Below are 19187 nucleotides of genomic sequence, written 5' to 3' on the forward strand. Positions count from 1 at the left end.
TAATCTTGTACAAACACAGACAGAACACTAACAAAAACATAAATGCTATAAAGTTCATTGTCTTTGTCACTGCACATTTGATTGATGTCTCATTGTCAGACTGTGTTCCAACGCTACAGATTATACAATAGGTTTATTAATCTGAGCTGTTTAATGTTGATGGACATCAATTAGCCTATGACTTTCAACTTGTGACTAGGGCTGGGCCATATCATGCCGTTCACGGTAATACCGGTATAATGTTGGGCAATGATAAGAAAGTGAAATATCACAATAAAATATGGGTAAAACGCACATGCGCAGTGCCTTTGTTTTCATACGCACATGGCGGAAAAAGCATGGCGGCGAATGAGAAGGGCGAAAGTGGATCATAAATGAAACGGATGAACCAGAATTGGTTTGTATAAATGCTGCAACTTCAGTGGTGTGAAACTGTTTTAGCTTTCGTCTGTCAGATACACAACAAAGCACTATTTTTGGTAGAGCATGCTAGCGGGCCGTCGTTATTACCGTTTTTTTTGGAAAATACAACACACTTAAAATCAATCCTTTGATTTTTCTGAAAATCGACAGTGCCGCTTATAATCCCGTGTGCCTTATGTATGAATTCTGGTTGTGTTTACTGACCTCGAAACAATTTTATGTACATGGCGCTCGAAAATCTGTAAAATGTTTCAGTACGATTTTGCTAAGCTACGAAGCCGCACCGCTTGATGGACTGTCGTAGGCAGGAGCCTCGCGGAGTGATACGTACTGCGCTTCAACATAATATTACTGTATTGTGTGTGTATAACCTCCTTAAGTTTTGTGGATGTTATACATGGTTATGCTGAGGATAGGTTGGCCAATTTCCACTGGAAATGCCTTTTGGTTAAACTGTCAGCAAGGAATTTGCATTTGCACTGTTACATTTTTATATAACTTTAATGGACAAAAACAGCTGCTTGTTTAAGTGAAAATACATTGATGTTTTTTCTTTGCACTAATAAAATTGCGGAGTTGTAAAGTATTTTGTCTCGTGTCAATTATATCGTCAGTTATATCGTTATCGCAAATTTTCAAATGTATATCGTGATAAATATTTTTGGTCATATTGCCCTGCTCTACTTGTGACTATTGTATTTTCTACAGAATGTATGATAAAAAGCATGAAGATAAATTACATTTTTGCTGCACACTTTTCAAAATCAAATAAGTATAGGTATATAGCACCTTGTTGCTTTGTCATCTTGAAGTGGTCATGTTAACCACGGCTACTTTATTCTTCCTCAGCCAAACAGCAGCACCCATGCGATTGTTTTGCCCCTTTAACCCCAGGTGTTGTGCCAAAAAGTGATCGTCTGCCAGAAAGTGATTGCCGACCGTGGGAGCGCAGCTGCACAAAGCTGTAGCGCCCAGATTACTTACGTAGACAGCTACTTCGGTGCAACTGATATAAGGTGTGGTAAGCTGAAGACAGCTTCAACTGTCTGTTTGTTGAAAAATAGTAACGTGACTGCCCCGCATTTTCTTGTTAGTAACCTTGACGGCGTTGTAACGATAGAAAGAGTAATTAATCAGAAGATTACTCGTTACTGAAAAAAGTAACGCCGTTACTTATAACGCTGTTATTCCCATCACTTTACATAAATAGCACAATAACAGATAGTTAATAGCATGATGTACAAGATGGCGCCGAGTATGGCAGCCTTGTCGCGAGCTCCCCCAAGCAACAGCTTTTTTCTGTGTTTAATTTTACTTTTCCTTCATTTTTTCGCGAGTAGCACATGTCTCCTTGTGTACGACCGACAAACCTTACTGGACATAAAAGACGGTCTTTCTTATAACTTTCCGGAGTTCAAGTTTTGCAACACGGACGCTCCGTTTGCAGACCCCCCATTCATCTCACCTGAGACGCCTTTGTTCTCTGGCCCTGGAGGCCGCAAACGCCGACGCAGAGGGAGAAGATCTGGCGTTCTGGTTTGACTGAGACGGCGCACTAACAGACCACCGTTACCCAGTTTATTACTGGCTAATGTGCAGTCTCTGGAGAACAAGCTGTGCGAGCTTCGGGCACGGATCTCATTCCAGCGAGAGATGCGGGACTGCTGCGTGATCTGCCTCACAGAAACCTGGCTATCGGACAAGGTACCGGACTCCGCAATACAACTACCGGGGTTTTCCGTGCATCGCGCGGACAGGTCACAGGATCTTACTGGGAAAAGCAGAGGCGGTGGTGTGTGTTTCATGATCAACAACAGCTGGTGTGATTATGCGAACGTGCACCTGGTCAAATCCTCCTGCTCACCGGACCTGGAGTACCTGATGATTAAGTGCCGGCCATTCTGGCTACCGAGGGAATTTACAGCAGTGATTATTACGGCTGTTTACATTCCCCCACAAGCCGACACTGACCGAGCACTCAGGGAACTGTACAGCGCGATCAGCAGCGAGGAAACCGCACACCCAGAGGCAGCGTTTATCACAGCCGGAGACTTTAATAAAGGAAACCTGAAGAAAGTCTCACCCAAACTCCACCAACACATCCATTTTAACACTTGTGGAGATCGGCTACTCGACCACTGCTACACCTCTTTCCGGGATGCGTACAAAGCCCTCCCCCGCGCCCCATTTGGCCAATCAGATCACCGCTCCATCCTGCTCCTGCCCGCCTACAGGCAGAAGCTGAAACAGGAAGCTCCAACCCGGAGGGCGGTGCACTGTTGGACGGACCAATCGGAGTCTGCGCTGCGGGACTGTTTTGATCACGCGGACTGGGAAATGTTTCACGTGGCTGCTAGGGACATTGATGAATACACAGACTCTGTCAGGGTCCTGGGACTGGGCGACCCAGGATCCCTGAGCAGTCATGTATTATATTATTATTATTATTATTATTGCTGTGTATTTTGGTGTTGCTCCCCCTTCCCTGTGCTTGTGTATATGTGTGTGTGGGTGGCTGAGCACTTGTTTATAGGCGGCGTCAGGCCTGGAGGGTGTGGCCCTGCAAGGGGACTGGCCACACCCGAAGCCACACACCTGCTGCTGATCAGGCCTCGTCGGGGGAGCTACTTAAGAGAGTCTTGGAGCTCCCACCGACGCGGGATCATTGCATGAGACTCCACGTTAGTCACACTGTCTAAGTTTAGTCAGAAAGTGTATGCCTGCCATTTCTGAGTGTCCTGACAGCTGCGCTATTGTTTCCCGCAGGAAGAGCGTGGAAGGCACGGAGAGCAGCGAGCACCGGGGGGTGCTGACACGGGAGCAGAGAGCACACGGACTATTCACGGGAGACACGACACGGGAGTCTGGGAGAACACGGGGATTTATTGTTACGTTGTTTTCACTCTGTAAATAAACACTGTTTGCACATAGAGCACCGCGCCTGGGTCCTCCTTCCCCACTCCTTCCACGGTGTGCCATGCCATACCGTGACAGAATGATCCCGCCTCTAATGGACCCAGCGGTCTCCGAGGAGAGGCTCAGGAGGGAAGTTATGGACGAAGTGTACCACCTATGTGAGGTGTGGTGGGAGAAGCCAGCGGAAGGTTTGCGTCACGCCGTGGAGAGGCGGCTGCAGGAGATGCTTTTTAAATTCCCCTGGCTGGTGGACTCCCTTAATTCAGTTGTCCTGGACTTCCTGCTTTCCACCCTCCACCTCCACTCTCCTCCTCAGGCTGCCCACCAGCTCGGACAGCTGGTGGATTCACTGCCTGAGACGCCGGCCCCGACGCCGACACGGAAACGACGTTCGCGCCGCCAGCGTTCCTCACCGCAGCTAGATCCACAGACATCTCAACAGCCGGCTGTGGTGAGTCATATGGACAATTCATCGTCACTCACCTCAACTGTTTACTCTGGGGCTATGTTTATACGGTCAGCTGCCCAGCCGGTAGCCAAAGCGCAGCCCGCGGCCCAGCTGGTCGCTGTACCTCAGCCTATCGCCCGGCTAGTGATCCAGCCGTCACCTGCTGAATCATGCCCCGCGACATCTACCTCACCGCTTACCGTTTCATCCTGTTCACCATCCACATCACACGCTCAGCCATCTTCTCCACCAGCAGCAGCCTCCATTCCACTGCCCACTCCAGCGGCCTTGTCCGGAGAGAGCGGCCTCACCCGCGTCCAACGCCTGATGGACTGGGTAACTCACACCACCAACACAAGGGCAAGAGTGGTGGGGTTAAACGCCATCGAGGCAATCCTGGAGGGAAACCCCTACCTCGGCCAGCTCAAAGGAGTTTCCGCCTGCCTTTGCACCCTGCGTAAAGCCCGGGGGGTAGTGCAAGCTCGGGAAACCTCAGACTTCGTCCAGCTGCAGCAGGAGCTCAGCATGCCCGAGCAGGAGCTCAGCGAGCCGGAGGAGCCCGCACCGCCAGCTGAGGAGCTCAGCGAGCAGGAGGAGCTCAGCATGCCCGAGCAGGAGCTCAGTGAGCCGGAGGAGCCCGCATCGCCAGCTGTGGAGCTCAGCATGCCCGAGCAGGAGCTCGGCGAGCCGGAGGAGCCCGCTCTGCCAGCTGAGGAGCTCAGCGAGCCGGAGGAGGAGCTCTCGCTGCGAGCAGAGGAGGAGCTCTCGCTGCCGGCCGAGGTGGAGCTCTCGCTGCCGGCCGAGGTGGAGCTCTCGCTGCCGGCTGAGGAGGAGCTCTCGCTGCCGGCCGAGGAGGGTCCCGCTCGGCCGGAGGTCAGCGGACCGGAGGGACCTCCACGTCTAGCGCGGCCTCCTCGCCGTCCACGTCCGGTGCGTCCACGTCAGCGATCGGCGCGTCATGGACCTGGTGCCACGCCTCGCTGTTGCTCACCGGAGCAGCGACGTTGCCATCGGACCCGTGGCAGGCCACCAGAACCGTTCCGCCGCCACCGGACCTGTGGCAGGCCGCCGGAGGAGCAGCGCCGCCGCCACCGGACCCGTGGCAGGCCACCAGAACCGTTCCGCCGCCACCGGACCCGTGGCAGGCCACCAGAACCGTTCCGCCGCCACCGGACCTGTGGCAGGCCGCCGGAGGAGCAGCGCCGCCGCCACCGGACCCGTGGCAGGCCACCAGAACCGTTCCGCCGCCACCGGACCCGTGGCAGGCCGCCGGAGGAGCAGCGCCGCCGCCACCGGACCCGTGGCAGGCCCCCTGAACTGTTTTGCTGCTGCTGCCGGACCCGGGGCCGTCCGCCGGAGCTGCTACGTCACCGCCGTTGGGCTCGAGGTAGGCCCCCTGAACTCTCTTGTTGTGTTGATGGGCCGCCTGTGACTGTTTGTGGCGTCTTTTCGTTTTCTTTTTGCACCGCTGCGGGATGCGCGGCCTGACTCTGAGACTGTGGACTGGGTCGGTTTGTGGTTTTGTTGTTTTTGCTTGTTTTGGTTCTGGCCCTCCGTCCTGGTTCCCCCCGCCACCCGCCCTGGGTTGGTTGTGCTGTTTTTTGTTTTTGTTTTGGGGTCGTCGGGAGCCGACCCTTAGAGGGGGGGTACTGTCAGGGTCCTGGGACTGGGCGACCCAGGATCGCTGAGCAGTCATGTATTATATTATTATTATTATTATTATTGCTGTGTATTTTGGTGTTGCTCCCCCTTCCCTGTGCTTGTGTATATGTGTGTGTGGGTGGCTGAGCACTTGTTTATAGGCGGCGTCAGGCCTGGAGGGTGTGGCCCTGCAAGGGGACTGGCCACACCCGAAGCCACACACCTGCTGCTGATCAGGCCTCGTCGGGGGAGCTACTTAAGAGAGTCTTGGAGCTCCCACCGACGCGGGATCATTGCATGAGACTCCACGTTAGTCACACTGTCTAAGTTTAGTCAGAAAGTGTATGCCTGCCATTTCTGAGTGTCCTGACAGCTGCGCTATTGTTTCCCGCAGGAAGAGCGTGGAAGGCACGGAGAGCAGCGAGCACCGGGGGGTGCTGACACGGGAGCAGAGAGCACACGGACTATTCACGGGAGACACGACACGGGAGTCTGGGAGAACACGGGGATTTATTGTTACGTTGTTTTCACTCTGTAAATAAACACTGTTTGTACATAGAGCACCGCGCCTGGGTCCTCCTTCCCCACTCCTTCCACGGTGTGCCATGCCATACCGTGACAGACTCCGTCTGCGGATTTATCAGGAAATGCGTGGAAGATGTCGTCCCATCCAGAACAGTTAAATCCTTCCCAAATCAAAAACCCTGGATTAACGGAGATGTTCGCGCGGCACAGAGCACCGCCTTTGCCTCCGCGAACACATCGAACTACAAACACGCACATTACCAACTCCGGAAGACGATCAAAGCAGCCAAACGTGAGTACAGGGACAGGGTGGAGCAACAGTTTGACAACCCTCGGAGTATGTGGCAGGGACTAAACACGATCACAGACTTTAGAGGGAAAACCAGCACACCACAGACCACGGCCTCTCTGTGTGAGGATCTAAACGTATTCTACGCTAGATTCGACACAGCGAACACCATGAGACCGGACAGTGTGCGCACCGCGGATGACGTCAGTGCGCACACTGTGTCTGAGGAGGATGTGCGGAGGTGCTTCAGGAAGGTGAACGCACGCAAAGCTACTGGTCCGGACGGGATTCCCGGCCGCGTCCTCAAGTCATGCGCGGCTCAGCTGGCTGGAGTGTTCACGCACATCTTCAACCTTTCCCTCTCTCTGTCTGTAGTCCCAGCCTGCTTCAAAATGGCCACCATCGTCCCTGTACCCAAATCCTCCACCATCTCCTCATTGAACGACTGGCGACATGTAGCCCTGACCCCCATCGTGAGCAAATGCTTCGAGAAGCTGGTCAGGGACTTCATCTGCTCTGCACTACCCGACTCACTGGACCCTCTACAGTTCGCATACCGCCACAACAGGTCCACTGATGATGCCATAGCCCTGACACTACATACTGCCCTGTCACACCTGGAGAAGAGAGACATGTATGTGAGAATGCTGTTTGTAGATTACAGCTCAGCATTCAATACCATCGTTCCCGCGAAGCTGGACAGGAAACTGCAGGATAGCTCCCTCTGCAGCTGGATCCTTAGCTTCCTGTCTGACAGACGCCAAGTGGTCAGACTGGGCAACATCACCTCATCCCCCGTCACACTGAACACTGGTGCTCCACAGGGGTGTGTACTGAGCCCTCTCCTGTACTCACTCTACACCCACGACTGCACGGCCACTAACAACTCCAACATCATTGTGAAGTTTGCGGACGACACTACAGTGGTGGGTCTTATCACCAACAGTGATGAGACAGCTTACAGGGAGGAGGTCAGCGCCCTGACCCACTGGTGTCAAGACAACCATCTCACCCTCAACGTCGCAAAGACAAAGGAGTTGATAGTGGACTTCCGGAGGTGCAGAGAAGTACACACCCCCATCACCATCAACGGCGCTGCTGTGGAGAGAGTGAGCAGCTTCCGGTTCCTTGGTGTACATCTGGCTGAGGATCTTACGTGGTCAGTACACACAAACAAAACAGTGAAGAAGGCGCAGCAGCGCCTCTTCTTTCTCAGGAGACTGAAAAGATTCGGCATGAGCCCCCGCATCCTCAGGACCGTCTATCACTGTGCCATTGAGAGCATCCTCACTGGATGCATCACCACCTGGTATGGCAACAGCACCGCCTACAACTGCAAAGCTCTCCAGCGAGTAGTGCGGTGCTCTGAACGGATAATTGGAGGTGAGCTTCCCTCCCTCCAAGACATCTACAGGAAGCGCTGCCTGAGGAAAGCGGGGAGGATCATCAAGGACTCCAGTCACCCCAGCCATAAACTGTTCAGACTACTTCCATCAGGAAGGAGGTTCTGCAGCATCCGGTCCCGCACCAGCAGACTGAGAGACAGCTTTTTCCATCAGGCCATCAGACTGCTGAACACTTCATAGACACCTCAGCTTCACTACTGAACTTTAACATTATGCACTCCATACTGTACAGTAACGCCACTGTTTTGCACATGTCTCACTCTGTATATTTTATTTTATATATTTTATTTATTGTTTACTCTATTTAATTTGTAAAATATGTGTACACACACACACACACACGTAGAAAAATATTTAGTATACACATCCAGAAATGCATATACTATTATATATTGTACATATATTTATTAGTTTCAGATGTAGCCATTCTTGTATTTTGCTTGTTTACATTATTGTATTTTGCACAACTCTGTTGCTTGTGAAGCTCGCACACAAGAATTTCACTCACATGTGCTGTACCAATGTACCTGCACATGTGATGTGACAATAAAAGTGATTTGATTTGATTAGAGTTTATTCCTGGTGCTTCAGCTCACCCTGCTGGTTAATACATCACTTGTCCAATGCACATTTACAATCACATTGACTACATTCATCCATCAGTATTTTTTTCCAGTGTTTTTTGGATATGTGTGGTACCCCCTAAGGATCAAATAATTATGGGGACAAATGCCCATCGCCATGTGTTTGAAGGCATTTTTGAGGCTCAAAATGTGGTTTTAATGTCAGGGTTACAATTAGGTTATTAGGTAATGTGCAATTCACTTGTATTTTTATTTTTATTCCTATTTATTCTATTTATCCCCTTTATATATTTTATTTATATATGTGTATATATATATATATAATATTCTGTAACTCTGTAACTTCTGTCGGTGCTGTGCTTTTGGAAACCGAATTTCCCAGAGGAACCCACCCGAGGGATTAATAAAGTTTTATCTTATCTTATCTTAGGTTATGGTTAGATATAGTCTAAGGGTTAGGGAATTATATGTCCTGACTAAGATATGAAAATGTGTGTGTGTGTGTGTGTGTGTGTGTGTGTGTGTGTGTGTGTGTGTGTGTGTGTGTGTGTGTGTGTGACCTACTATACTCACCTGCAGAATTAGAACAGATATTTCTCGTGCAGTGGCGGGTAGGTAGGATTTTCTCACAATGACATTAACAGCTTATGCAAGATACACTGAAAAAAAGGGACTGGCCATCTCTTGGATTTATGTAAGCATCTTGCATGTATTTAACACAATTGCCTCGTGTTTTAAAGATAAATGTAACTATATAGTGTAAAAACTACATGATATGCAGAAAGGGTGTATTAAATTGTTTATATCATGTTCAGGTGAAGTAAGTCAATAAGATAGCAACGTTAAATCTCGTGAAACCACGCGTGATTTCATCTCGCGGGCTTTGGATCGTGGTTTAAAAAATGCATCCATCTCAGTCAAGTCGAGCAGCCAACTCTACGTTTTTTGGTATGTCTTGATTTTTTGAATTAATATTTACCATATTTCAGCCAAATGTAGTTAAATGTCTAAAGTGCCGCCATGTAACATGCTAAAAAAGAGCCGTTAGCTTATTTGCTGTTTTATCTGTTATCAAAGAATTGGCGCTTTTTCATTTGAATTTGTCTTTGGCACAAGAGCCGTAATATCACATTAAACCTAATTACGAGGCACTCATAACATAATTTGGTTTTCTGTGTGAATAGATTTGTCAACTGACTCTTCAGTTACATTGTGTATTTACTGCACCGTGGTGTTAGTGAGATTTTGGACATTGAACAGCTTTAGCTAATATCATCAGCGGTATTATGCTAGCTTACATCCCTACCCCTCCTGCCCTCACCTGCTGTCCTTTTGTTTTTGTTTTTGTTTTTGTTGATGCACATTGAGAGACCACATCTATTCTGCATTTCACCAGGAGTCAGCTGATGGATTGTGGGTTCAAGGTGTTATGGTAAGAAAGTATATTCTATTTTCGTTTCTGTAACTTAATTATAATAGGTTTTTTATAATTATTAGGTGCATGCATACTCAAATAGACCACCCTATTAATACAACTGAGAAATCCAAAATCTGCCATAGGTTTGACTTATACCTGTATGTATTGTCAGAAAGGTGATTACTGGACTCACATTAATGCACACTTGAACTAAAATGAGGTTGTAACTTGTGGGTTCTTGGGTTGCAAATCAGAAATAAACATCTTTGGATTTTTTTAATCCCATAAGATCTGGAAACACAGTTTTTATTCAACAAAACATTACTGATTATTAACCAAGCACAGTGCCTGCTGTTATTTCAAAATAATTTTATGTCATTTCAGATGAAATGCAGCATTCCAGTGCATCCCAACCATGCCTTTACAGGTTTCTGACGGAGCTGAGTTTCTCTCTGACAGTCTGCTGAAAGTGTTTGCAAAGTGATCGGGGGAACAGGGCACAAAGCTAAAGGATGTAGCTGCCATGATGACAGTAAGAACTTTAAAATTCTTTAACTACAAAGTGTATATGTATTGCATTAGGTCAGTAAAAGATTTTTATGCTGCATCCATTGAAACAGTCAACTATTACCTGTGAGTACTGATTCCACCGAAAGGATGCCATAATTTTCGTCATGCATTTACTGGCCCACTGAGAAAAATTGATCTTTTTAAAAAAATAAATGTTCTGGAAACTATATATCCATAAAGTTGATGTCAAACAGGAACTTTTGATATTGCTTTGTAGATGCTGGTGTTGCATGTTGACTGGTTTAAGTTTTGGTCTGGGATCATTTTCTTCTGTGCTACTGAAAAGTTCACAAATCTCTGTTTTCTTTGTTATAATACTTTAGGATGACATTAATGCTCAAAGGGAGTCTCATCAAAGTGCTCCGCATCTGTGTGAAAGACAATTGCAACATCTTGGTGCAGGAGTTCATGGTGAGTGTTTTATGAGTAGATTGTGGCTTTGCAACATTTTAAAATGCATTTAGTTATCCACTTGATCCTCATTGGACCAGTTAGGACCAGTAGTCCTCTTTAATAATTTGAAGTTCACATGAGGCCTGGTAGTGAACTCAGCCGCCGGCCCTTGAGGCCCCACCCCTGTATTAGGGGTCACATCAGTGTGAAAAAACTTTAAATTTGTCATTCTAGTGAACAAAGGAAAATCCCACCAATATTTACATTAGCTTTTGTTTGAAAAAAAAAAAAGACCAACAGCTAACCAAATTGTGGGGCTGAAAGTCTAAATTCTAACATCTTCTGAGTGACAAAACCTGGATTTCTGATGGGCCGGTGTCTTTCTAAGAAAAACTAATGTAAAGCATTTGAAATTATGTTTTTCACCCTCTCTTAGAAACTCTGTTAGACCATGAATGGCAGCATGGCAGGCCACTCTTTGGCTATAGCTATTTACTATGTTGCTTGCATTGGTTTAAATTACTCTAACATTAGAACTGGTAGATTCAAAAGAGATGAGTTTAAAAAGGAATCTTAAAGAAATGTTTTGTGTTTAACCAGGACTTGACTGAGGCCACTGCACAGATTGAGAAAACCACAATGAACATCTGTCTCCAGAGGATGCACCAGGCAATGACTTTTCTGACGTTGGCATCATCATCGAGGGTATAGTAGTTCTTCAAGATCTGGATAACGTGACCTTTGCAGTAGCCATGCTGTTTGGACCTTTTTTATTCCTTCAATATGAGTTACCCATCACAACTCTGCTACACTTTTGAGGTGATTCAAAGGGTGGTAATGGAGTTGGAAGCAACTCAGCTCTCAAGAAAAGCTCACAACTAAGACAAAACTGCTCCTGCAACGAAGCTCACTGTTATGCATGTGAGGTGACCAGCTCTAGGTGAGAAGACATTTAAATCTCACACTTGTTCTGCTGCATTTTTGAAGCTCAATTCCAGGAACAGATCGCAGGGTTCATTTTTATATACACTGCAACTGCCATGAGGACGAGCCGTTTTTTTGTTGTTGTTGTTGTTTGTTTTTCCTTTTGCTCTGTACAAGTTCTCTGTCTGTTTGGCAGCATTTTTAAATTTCTCTTTGTATTTTTTCTTTCTTTTACTAGTGAAGAGATGTAGCATGAACAGTTATGCAGTCTAAATATCCCATATGGGCCGTGTGAAATGGTATTTTCAGTTTCATTCAGTTGAAGTAAGGAACGTTGAATATTTCTAAGCTTGCTGTTTTGAACCAAGATGTCACAGTATGATCAGTGCCGTAATTTTTGACAGTCACTGTATCAATGTTATTTTTGCATCTCTTGAATAAAGGTTTTGACCTGCAAGTGCTAATTTCTTTAGTTATTGGGGTAAAATGGGTAATGTTAATAGGAAGGTGTTTGCCAATTCAGTAACCTAATTTAATGTTAATGGAAACTAACATTACCTCAAATTGTTTAGTTATAATTGTTGTTTAACTGATTCTTGACGTCAGAGGCCTTAAATAGAATGTTTTGTATTGTTCTTTCCCAACATTTTTCAAAAGAAAGAGTCTAATTTCTTTGCTGTGATTGATTTCAGAGAACACGGAAGAACTGACATTATTTAACTGTTGGTTTATATAGATTCAGTAGTGGAGTAATGTCAGTTTAATTCTTTACCTACTGTCAATGCAGTGAAATTAGACATTTTGTTTTGAAAGGTTACTGGTGGATGCCAGCAACCATCTTGGAAGAGAACAATATAATCTGTTATAAGGCCTCCATTTGAAAATTGTGTATTTGATACTAGAATATAATAGCAAAATGTAATTTGAAGATAACATGTAGTATTTAAGTGACCAAGTAGTATTGGGTAAAAGTTATTGAATGGTGTTGGGATAAAGTGAGAAAATTGTGAAGGATTAAAATATTTCAAGAGCTCAAATTACTTCATCAAAACATGTTTAAGTCACATTTTATCAACACAAATTGCACAGGTTTATTGAACATGTATAAATTGTGTTAATTTAACTCAATTGTTTAAGTTGCTGCCAAAGCAAAACATCTGTGTGCAACAAATGTCCACCATTGAATTAAGTAAATCCAACAACATATTTTTTTCAGTGTAGGGGAGGAGCAAACTTATAAAAGCTTCCATGACCCCCTTCTATTTAAATCATTAGTCTTGGTGCACGGTGTACTGTGCAATCTCTATGTTCTCTAAAAAAAATTCCTCTGGGAACAGATTTACTGTCAATGAAATTTTGGCACAAGTCTTTGACAGTGAAAGTGACATAGAAGTGAATGTGTTTGAGACAGAGGATTGTGTTGAGGAGGACGCCGATTTTGAGGAATTCTCATCCGATGAGAATCCCCCAACCCGTTTGTGGCACATTAGTGTATGTGAGGGGGCAGACTCCTCACACTGAAAAAAATATGTTGTTGGATTTACTTAATTCAATGGTGGACATTTGTTGCACACAGATGCTTTGGCAGCAAATGAAAAAATTGTGTTAAATTAACACAAGTTATTCGCTTTCAATAAACCTATAAATTTTGTCTTGATAAAATGTGAATGAGACATGTTCTGTTGAAGTAATTTGAAGTCTTGGAATATTTTATTCTTTCATAATTTTCTCACTTTAATCCAACACTATTGAGTAACTTTTACCCAACACTAATTGGTCACTTAAATACTACACGTTATCTTCGTTTAACAATGTGTTATTATATTCTAGTATCAAGTACACATTTTTTAATGTAAGCTTTATAACATATCGCACTCTTTCTTTCAAGATGGTAACCTGAGTGGGGAGAAAAAATAAATAAACTAAAAGGTCTAATATCTATGCCATGATTGACTTGACAAAACACAGAAAAACACAGGTTACCTCTTTGAAAGAGAACAGTAATACAAAAAATTCTGCTTAAGGTTTTAAGATTAAATGAACAATTACAATTGTAAATAATTTAACATAATGTTAGTTACCATTAATTCTAAAATTACTGGATTGGGAAACACCTACCTATTAACCTTATCATTAACATTATGCATTTTGCCCTAATTACTAAAAAAAGAAAAAAATACCACTTGCAAGTCAAAACCTTTATTAAAGAGCCACAGAAATAACAGTGATAGAGTGACTTAAAAAAAATTAACAAATACGAAAAAAGTTTCAAAAATTCCAGCAATGATCATACTGAAACATCTTGGTTTAAAAGATAAAACCATCAAAGCAATCTTAGACCAACTAAATTAAACCTAAAATGCTGTTTCACACAGCCATGATGGGACTATTTGGGGTGAACAATCCTACATTTCTTCACTTTTAAAAACAAATAAACCAAAATCTAAAAATGCTGCCAATTAGAAAACTTGAACAGAGAGCAAAAAGGAAAAAACAAAACCAAGCCAGGCCCCATCTATATGGCATTTACAAAGTACACAATAGTGAACATTTGTCGTTGATATCGAACCTCCAAAATGCAGGAGAACAAGTGAGAGAGCAAACCACCTCACATGCCGAGCAACAGTGAACTTTCTTTACATGAGCAGTTTTGTCTTTAAATTTTGGGCTTTTCTTGAGAGCTGAGTTGCATCCAATTCCATTACCACCTTCTGAATGACCTCAAAGGTGTAGCGGAGCTGTGATGGGTAACTCATGTTCAACGAGTAAAACAGTCCAAAAAGCATGGCAACTGCAAGGGCCACACTATCCAAATCCTGAAGAACCACCACACCCTCGATGATGATGCCAACATCAGGACAGTCATTGCCTGGCGTATCTCTGGAGACATAAATGCCCACCGTTGTTTTCTCTATAGCAGTCAGTGCAGTGGCCTCGGTCATGTCCTGGTTAAAGATAAAACATTTCTTTAAGATTCCTTTTTTAGGCAAATCCTCTTTTTTACATGCAGTGCCCTGTCCTGCTGCCATTCATGATCTGTTTCTAAACGGAAAAAAAAAACAACAACAAATAGAACACACACGCACAAAGTTTGTTTTTGTTTTTTTCAAATGAAGGGCATTCAAGGTCTACATTAGTCTTTTGTTAGAAAGACATTGGCCCACCAGCAAGCCAGGCTATGTCACTCAGAAGAATTTAGATTTTCTTTCAGCCTCACAGTTGGGCAATTTTTTTTTCCAAACAAAAGCGATGTAGCGAACAAGTTTAACCTTTTGTTTTAATCTCAGTGTTAGAATCTCTTTGCCATATTATTAAAGAGGACTACTAGGCCTGCCTAGTCCAAGGAGAATTAAATGGCTATCTGAATACATTTTGAAAAACGTTGCAAAGCCACAATCTACTCATAAAACACTCACCATGTACTCCTGCACCAAGATGTCAGGATTTTCATTCAGATAGAAGCACAGTCCTTTGATGAGGGACTCCCTTCGAGCATCAATGTCATCCTTAAGAATTATAACAAAGAAAAAAATAGATACATTTTCAGTAGCATAGAAGAAAGTGATCAAAGACAGTGTTTTTGAACCAGTCATCAACATGCAACACCAGCAAAACAATTTTCAAAAGTTTGACATGATTTTTAAGGAGTGGACTAAATAGTTTCCAGATCATATAAAAAAGATAAATTTTTCACAGTGGGACACTAAATGCATGACAAAAATGATAGGGTCCTTTCAGTAGAATTGGTACTCACAAGTAAAAGTTGAGCTTTGCAAAGGATGCAACGTATAAATCTTTTACTGACCTAATGCAATGCATATACACTTTGTAGTTAAATCATTTAAAAGTTCTTACTGTCATCATGGCAGTTACATCCTTTATCTTCCTGCCCTGCTCCCCTGATTGCGTTGCAAACACTTTCAGGAGACTTTAGGAGAGATAGTCAAGCTGCGACAGAAACCTTGACTGTAAAGTCATGGTTGTGATGCATTTGAACTCTGCGTTTATCTGAAACAACGTGAAATTATTTTAAAATAATGGCTGGTATAGAGCATAGTTCTTCATCTGGACTCTGCTATGCAATATATGGACACACATCCTAATAAAGTCAAGCACTCCCATATAAAAAAGAAATAGAAAAAACTTATTAAAGACTTGCATCAGATTTGGCTTGCTTGATATAGTAAATCACATAAGGCTTATATGATTTACTCATGAAAGTGGCCACTTTCATATATTATTTTAGTAAGTATCCAAAAGTTTCATTTATATAATTTTTCAAGGGATCTTATAGCTGTTTTCTCTCTTGTATGCTTTTCATACAAGTTTCACACAAGACAGATACAAACTTTAGAATATTTATATATATCTTTTCCATATGGACTACCTTTACACATTAACACATCTATGACACAACTAGTTAATCCTCTCGAGGCAGGCGTTGCCGATTTGCAACAGTTAAAAACTAACAACCTGATTACCCCACATACATATTTTATGAGGGGTTTTTTTACTCAGAAGTACCACTGCGGGACTTGGTTGTGCATTAGCAACAAAAACTTAATTTGAGCCTGAGAGGTTTAATGCATTTTTTTTTTTGCTGTCCTCTTTTCCGTACTTAAATTACCTCTGCTGGGAAGAAAAGAGCTGGCCATCTCTCTTGTACATTTCTGATCATGGGAGCATCAAAAATGACTTCTTGTCTTCTCAATGCATATGTTCTGTTCATTTTATCCATGACTGTCTCTCTGTTGTTGCGCCTCTTCACATCGGAAAGGAGTTCAACCCTCATCTTCTCAAGGGACTGTTCACTTTCTCCAAGTGGAAAAGAGGGGCAGTAATCCACTTCACCCCTCTATGGTCGCTTAACGGCAGAAGCAGGGGAACATTTCTCAGCTGGCTTATTTTTCAAAGAATTCACACATACTTCAGGACATCCTATTTTGCGGAGATGTGTGCGGTAGTTTGATAACTTGTATTTGAGGCTCAACTTCCATCCCGCATAGCCACTGTGTGAGCCTTTTTCTTTTAAACATGGATGCTTCAGGATGAGTGCCTCTGCAACTTGGTCAAACTTACTGTCTGTGAGGTAGACTGTGTGCTTGACTACCTCCTGGATTAAACCCTCCAAAATGTCGGACTTCAGCTTTGGATCAGGGATCAGCAGCATCCCATTTTCTTTGAAAGCTACATGGGCCTGCGCAAGCTTAATTTCAGCATCATATGTGAAACGGGGAATGCAGAACAAATCTGGCCACGAAGACCGTGATGATGTAGACTCTGGAGATGAAAGAGTCACGGTGCTGTCACCAGAAGTAGATGTGTCATCAAGAGCACTGGTTGATGGAAAAGAAAATGTGTCTTCACCTTGGTCTTGAGGTTGGAAGGGTGGTTATACAATTTTGATTGTCACTTTGTCTTGGATTTCTTCCCAAAAAGTGTGTCCATGAACTGCAATCGGAAGGGTTCCATTATTTTGCACTGAGTCTTTATTTCAGCTTCCAGTTCAGCAACAGTTGAAGGCAGACCAGCAGAAATCATGACCCTCTGACTACTGTCTGGTCCAAGGATAACTCTGAGAATAGCTGGAGCTGTCATGGTCATTCTTCACTGTCTGTTAGGAAAGAATAGGAAAATGTAATTACAATCAGTTTTATAACAAACCTCATATTTTATCATTATAACACTATAACAACTTAACTCTGGGGAAAAAAAAAAACACCAGTTAGTGTGCCCAAGGTATCCCATACACATTTATATGTGACAGCACCGTGCACACTTTTTCAACAGTCCTTCCTTATCTTTAATCACATCCACCAGTGCATGATGTTGCCAATTCCATCACCATTTCCCACGCAAACAAGGTTAAACATGGAGGTACAACATACTTATCACCCAGCACAATTTTTTTTAAATGATCTTACCCAAAGACACAGATTGATCTCTTCAAGGTCACCATCTGCATACCTCCAACTGCATAGGCAGCCAGTGGGTATTCATCAGCCAGTTCCGAGACTTCCACAAGAGCAAGTTCTCGTGCAGGTGATGGAGTCAGCTGAAAGGCTCCATAATGCTCACAATACCATCCACACAGCAGTTTTAACACAAAAAATAGTCACTGCTGCAAAATGCATATTTGATGGATTTCCCCAAATTCAGGCAAGCCACCACAAGAACCTTATGCCGCTATCATACCAGGCCTGTATTGTATTCCCTTACTACAAACATTTTTTGCAATGTGTATTTCAGATACAAAAGGATTTCTCTGTTTGAAAGCTTGAGCTAGCTCTTCCTTTAAAACATCTAATGGGACAGTGGATGCTTCTGACACATCCAGCAGTGATTTATCAATACTTGGAGAGGACAGGTGATAACCAATCATAAACTGATGCTTCACAGCCAAAGACAGAGGGACGTTTTTAAAACAACTGGTGTGTTTCATAATCTTTTTAAAGAAACTGTGCTTAGCCTCAAATCTAATGGTCCAAAGTCCCACGAGAGGCCCAAAAAGCTGAATTAGTTGTGGGTAATGCTCTATGTAGTGGTGTTTAGGCAGCAATTTGTTGTTAGGAAACACCTCTTGATACCTTTGTCGATGATCTGAAATTTTGCTCTCAAGGTAAGCAATAGACTCTTCACTGTGAAGTGGAGAAACCACTAGCTCAACAATCTGTTTTAGATCCAACAAGACCTGCCATACTGCCTCATGTTCAGGGACTTTGGGGCCTATCAGAAATGGGAGTAGTCTTAACAAGCACCAGTTTTCATGGGCATTGCCCCCTATGGTTTTCCTGCTTGAAAGATTTTGTGGCAAAGCATGAGGCTTATTGGTTTTGTCTGTCCACTTGTATGGGAATGCAATATGGAATTGTTTATATCATCCAAGGAGATATATTTCTTTGATATCAGTAACTTGAGGCAATGTGCTATTTCAACAGGCACAATGCCTTCAAAGAGATCATGGGCAATGTCAGGAGGGTAGCCACTGACAACATGAAACTGAGAAAGTGCTCCAGTAAAAGGACAGCCTCTTTTAACTCCAAAATAGCTAGTGCCACTATCTATGGCTGCTCTGACATGGGTTTCATGTGTTTCTTTTGTTCTGAGAATGAAAGTTCCTGACCTGACCTCATGTGACTGAATGTCTGAAGCAGTTGCTGTACAAAAACAACAAATGAAGGGGCCTGTAAAGTTCTCAACAAAGCCTGCTATTCCATGTGCTCCTAAATTGTCAGCAGCAATAATCTGCACTGTCCTCTTCAGAGATTTGTCCAGTTGAGGGACAAAAATTCCATCAACTTCCAAAGACCTTAGGTCGTGTAATAGGGGCTCTAATACCTTGTCATACCCAAATGATTTTACGTTGTCAGTTTTGCACAAAATGCACAGGAAAATTGAGGATAAATTAGAATGAGAATCTGGGGGTAGATTATTCAGTACCCAGTACACAGCACAAAGTTTGTGAGTTTTGCGGGAGGTGCCCAAAGGGTTACAGACCTCAAAGTCATCAGCGTACAAAGTTATGGATAAACTTAGCTCTTCCCCTGAAAACAAAGTGTTTTCCTTACAATGCAGACCATCCTTATAAGACCTGTACAATATTTCTTTTCCTATCAAAGTCTCCCTTCGTGTTTCATGAATTCTAACTATC

At 43.8% G+C, this 19187-nt stretch overlaps 1 protein-coding gene, 1 long non-coding RNA gene and 1 pseudogene across 3 annotated transcripts; 2 read left to right on the plus strand and 1 right to left on the minus strand.

Moving 5' to 3' along the window:
• Positions 1 to 3400: 3400 nt before the first annotated feature.
• Positions 3401 to 5988, plus strand: LOC146714971 (uncharacterized). The gene is made up of 2 exons (XM_085440656.1): positions 3401 to 5737; positions 5823 to 5988. The coding sequence occupies exon 1, from the start codon at positions 3401 to 3403 to the stop codon at positions 5273 to 5275; it is 1875 nt and encodes a 624-aa protein (XP_085296782.1). The 3' UTR covers positions 5276 to 5737; positions 5823 to 5988.
• A 2990-nt stretch (positions 5989 to 8978) lies between these two features.
• Positions 8979 to 11993, plus strand: LOC146714972 (uncharacterized). Of its 2 annotated transcripts, XR_014918893.1 has the most exons (5): positions 8979 to 9180; positions 9601 to 9664; positions 10034 to 10181; positions 10543 to 10630; positions 11213 to 11993. It is a non-coding gene; the product is annotated as an uncharacterized LOC146714972 (long non-coding RNA). The 2 variants fall into 2 exon arrangements; XR_014918892.1 differs by having other exon boundaries at positions 8983 to 9664.
• Positions 11994 to 14172: 2179 nt separating this feature from the next.
• LOC146714973 (uncharacterized) lies at positions 14173 to 16265 on the minus strand (annotated as a pseudogene).
• Between the last annotated feature and the right edge of the window lie 2922 nt (positions 16266 to 19187).

Source organism: Copadichromis virginalis, linkage group LG3, assembly GCF_057382275.1.
Source record: "Copadichromis virginalis isolate Kocher_CV1m ecotype Utaka linkage group LG3, C_Virginalis_male_GT1.1, whole genome shotgun sequence".
Taxonomy (NCBI): domain Eukaryota; kingdom Metazoa; phylum Chordata; class Actinopteri; order Cichliformes; family Cichlidae; genus Copadichromis; species Copadichromis virginalis.

Excerpts from the sequence above, each read along its gene's own strand:
- LOC146714971 (XM_085440656.1), top strand. The coding sequence starts at position 3,401 with ATGCCATACCGTGACAGAATGATCCCGCCTCTAATGGACCCAGCGGTC.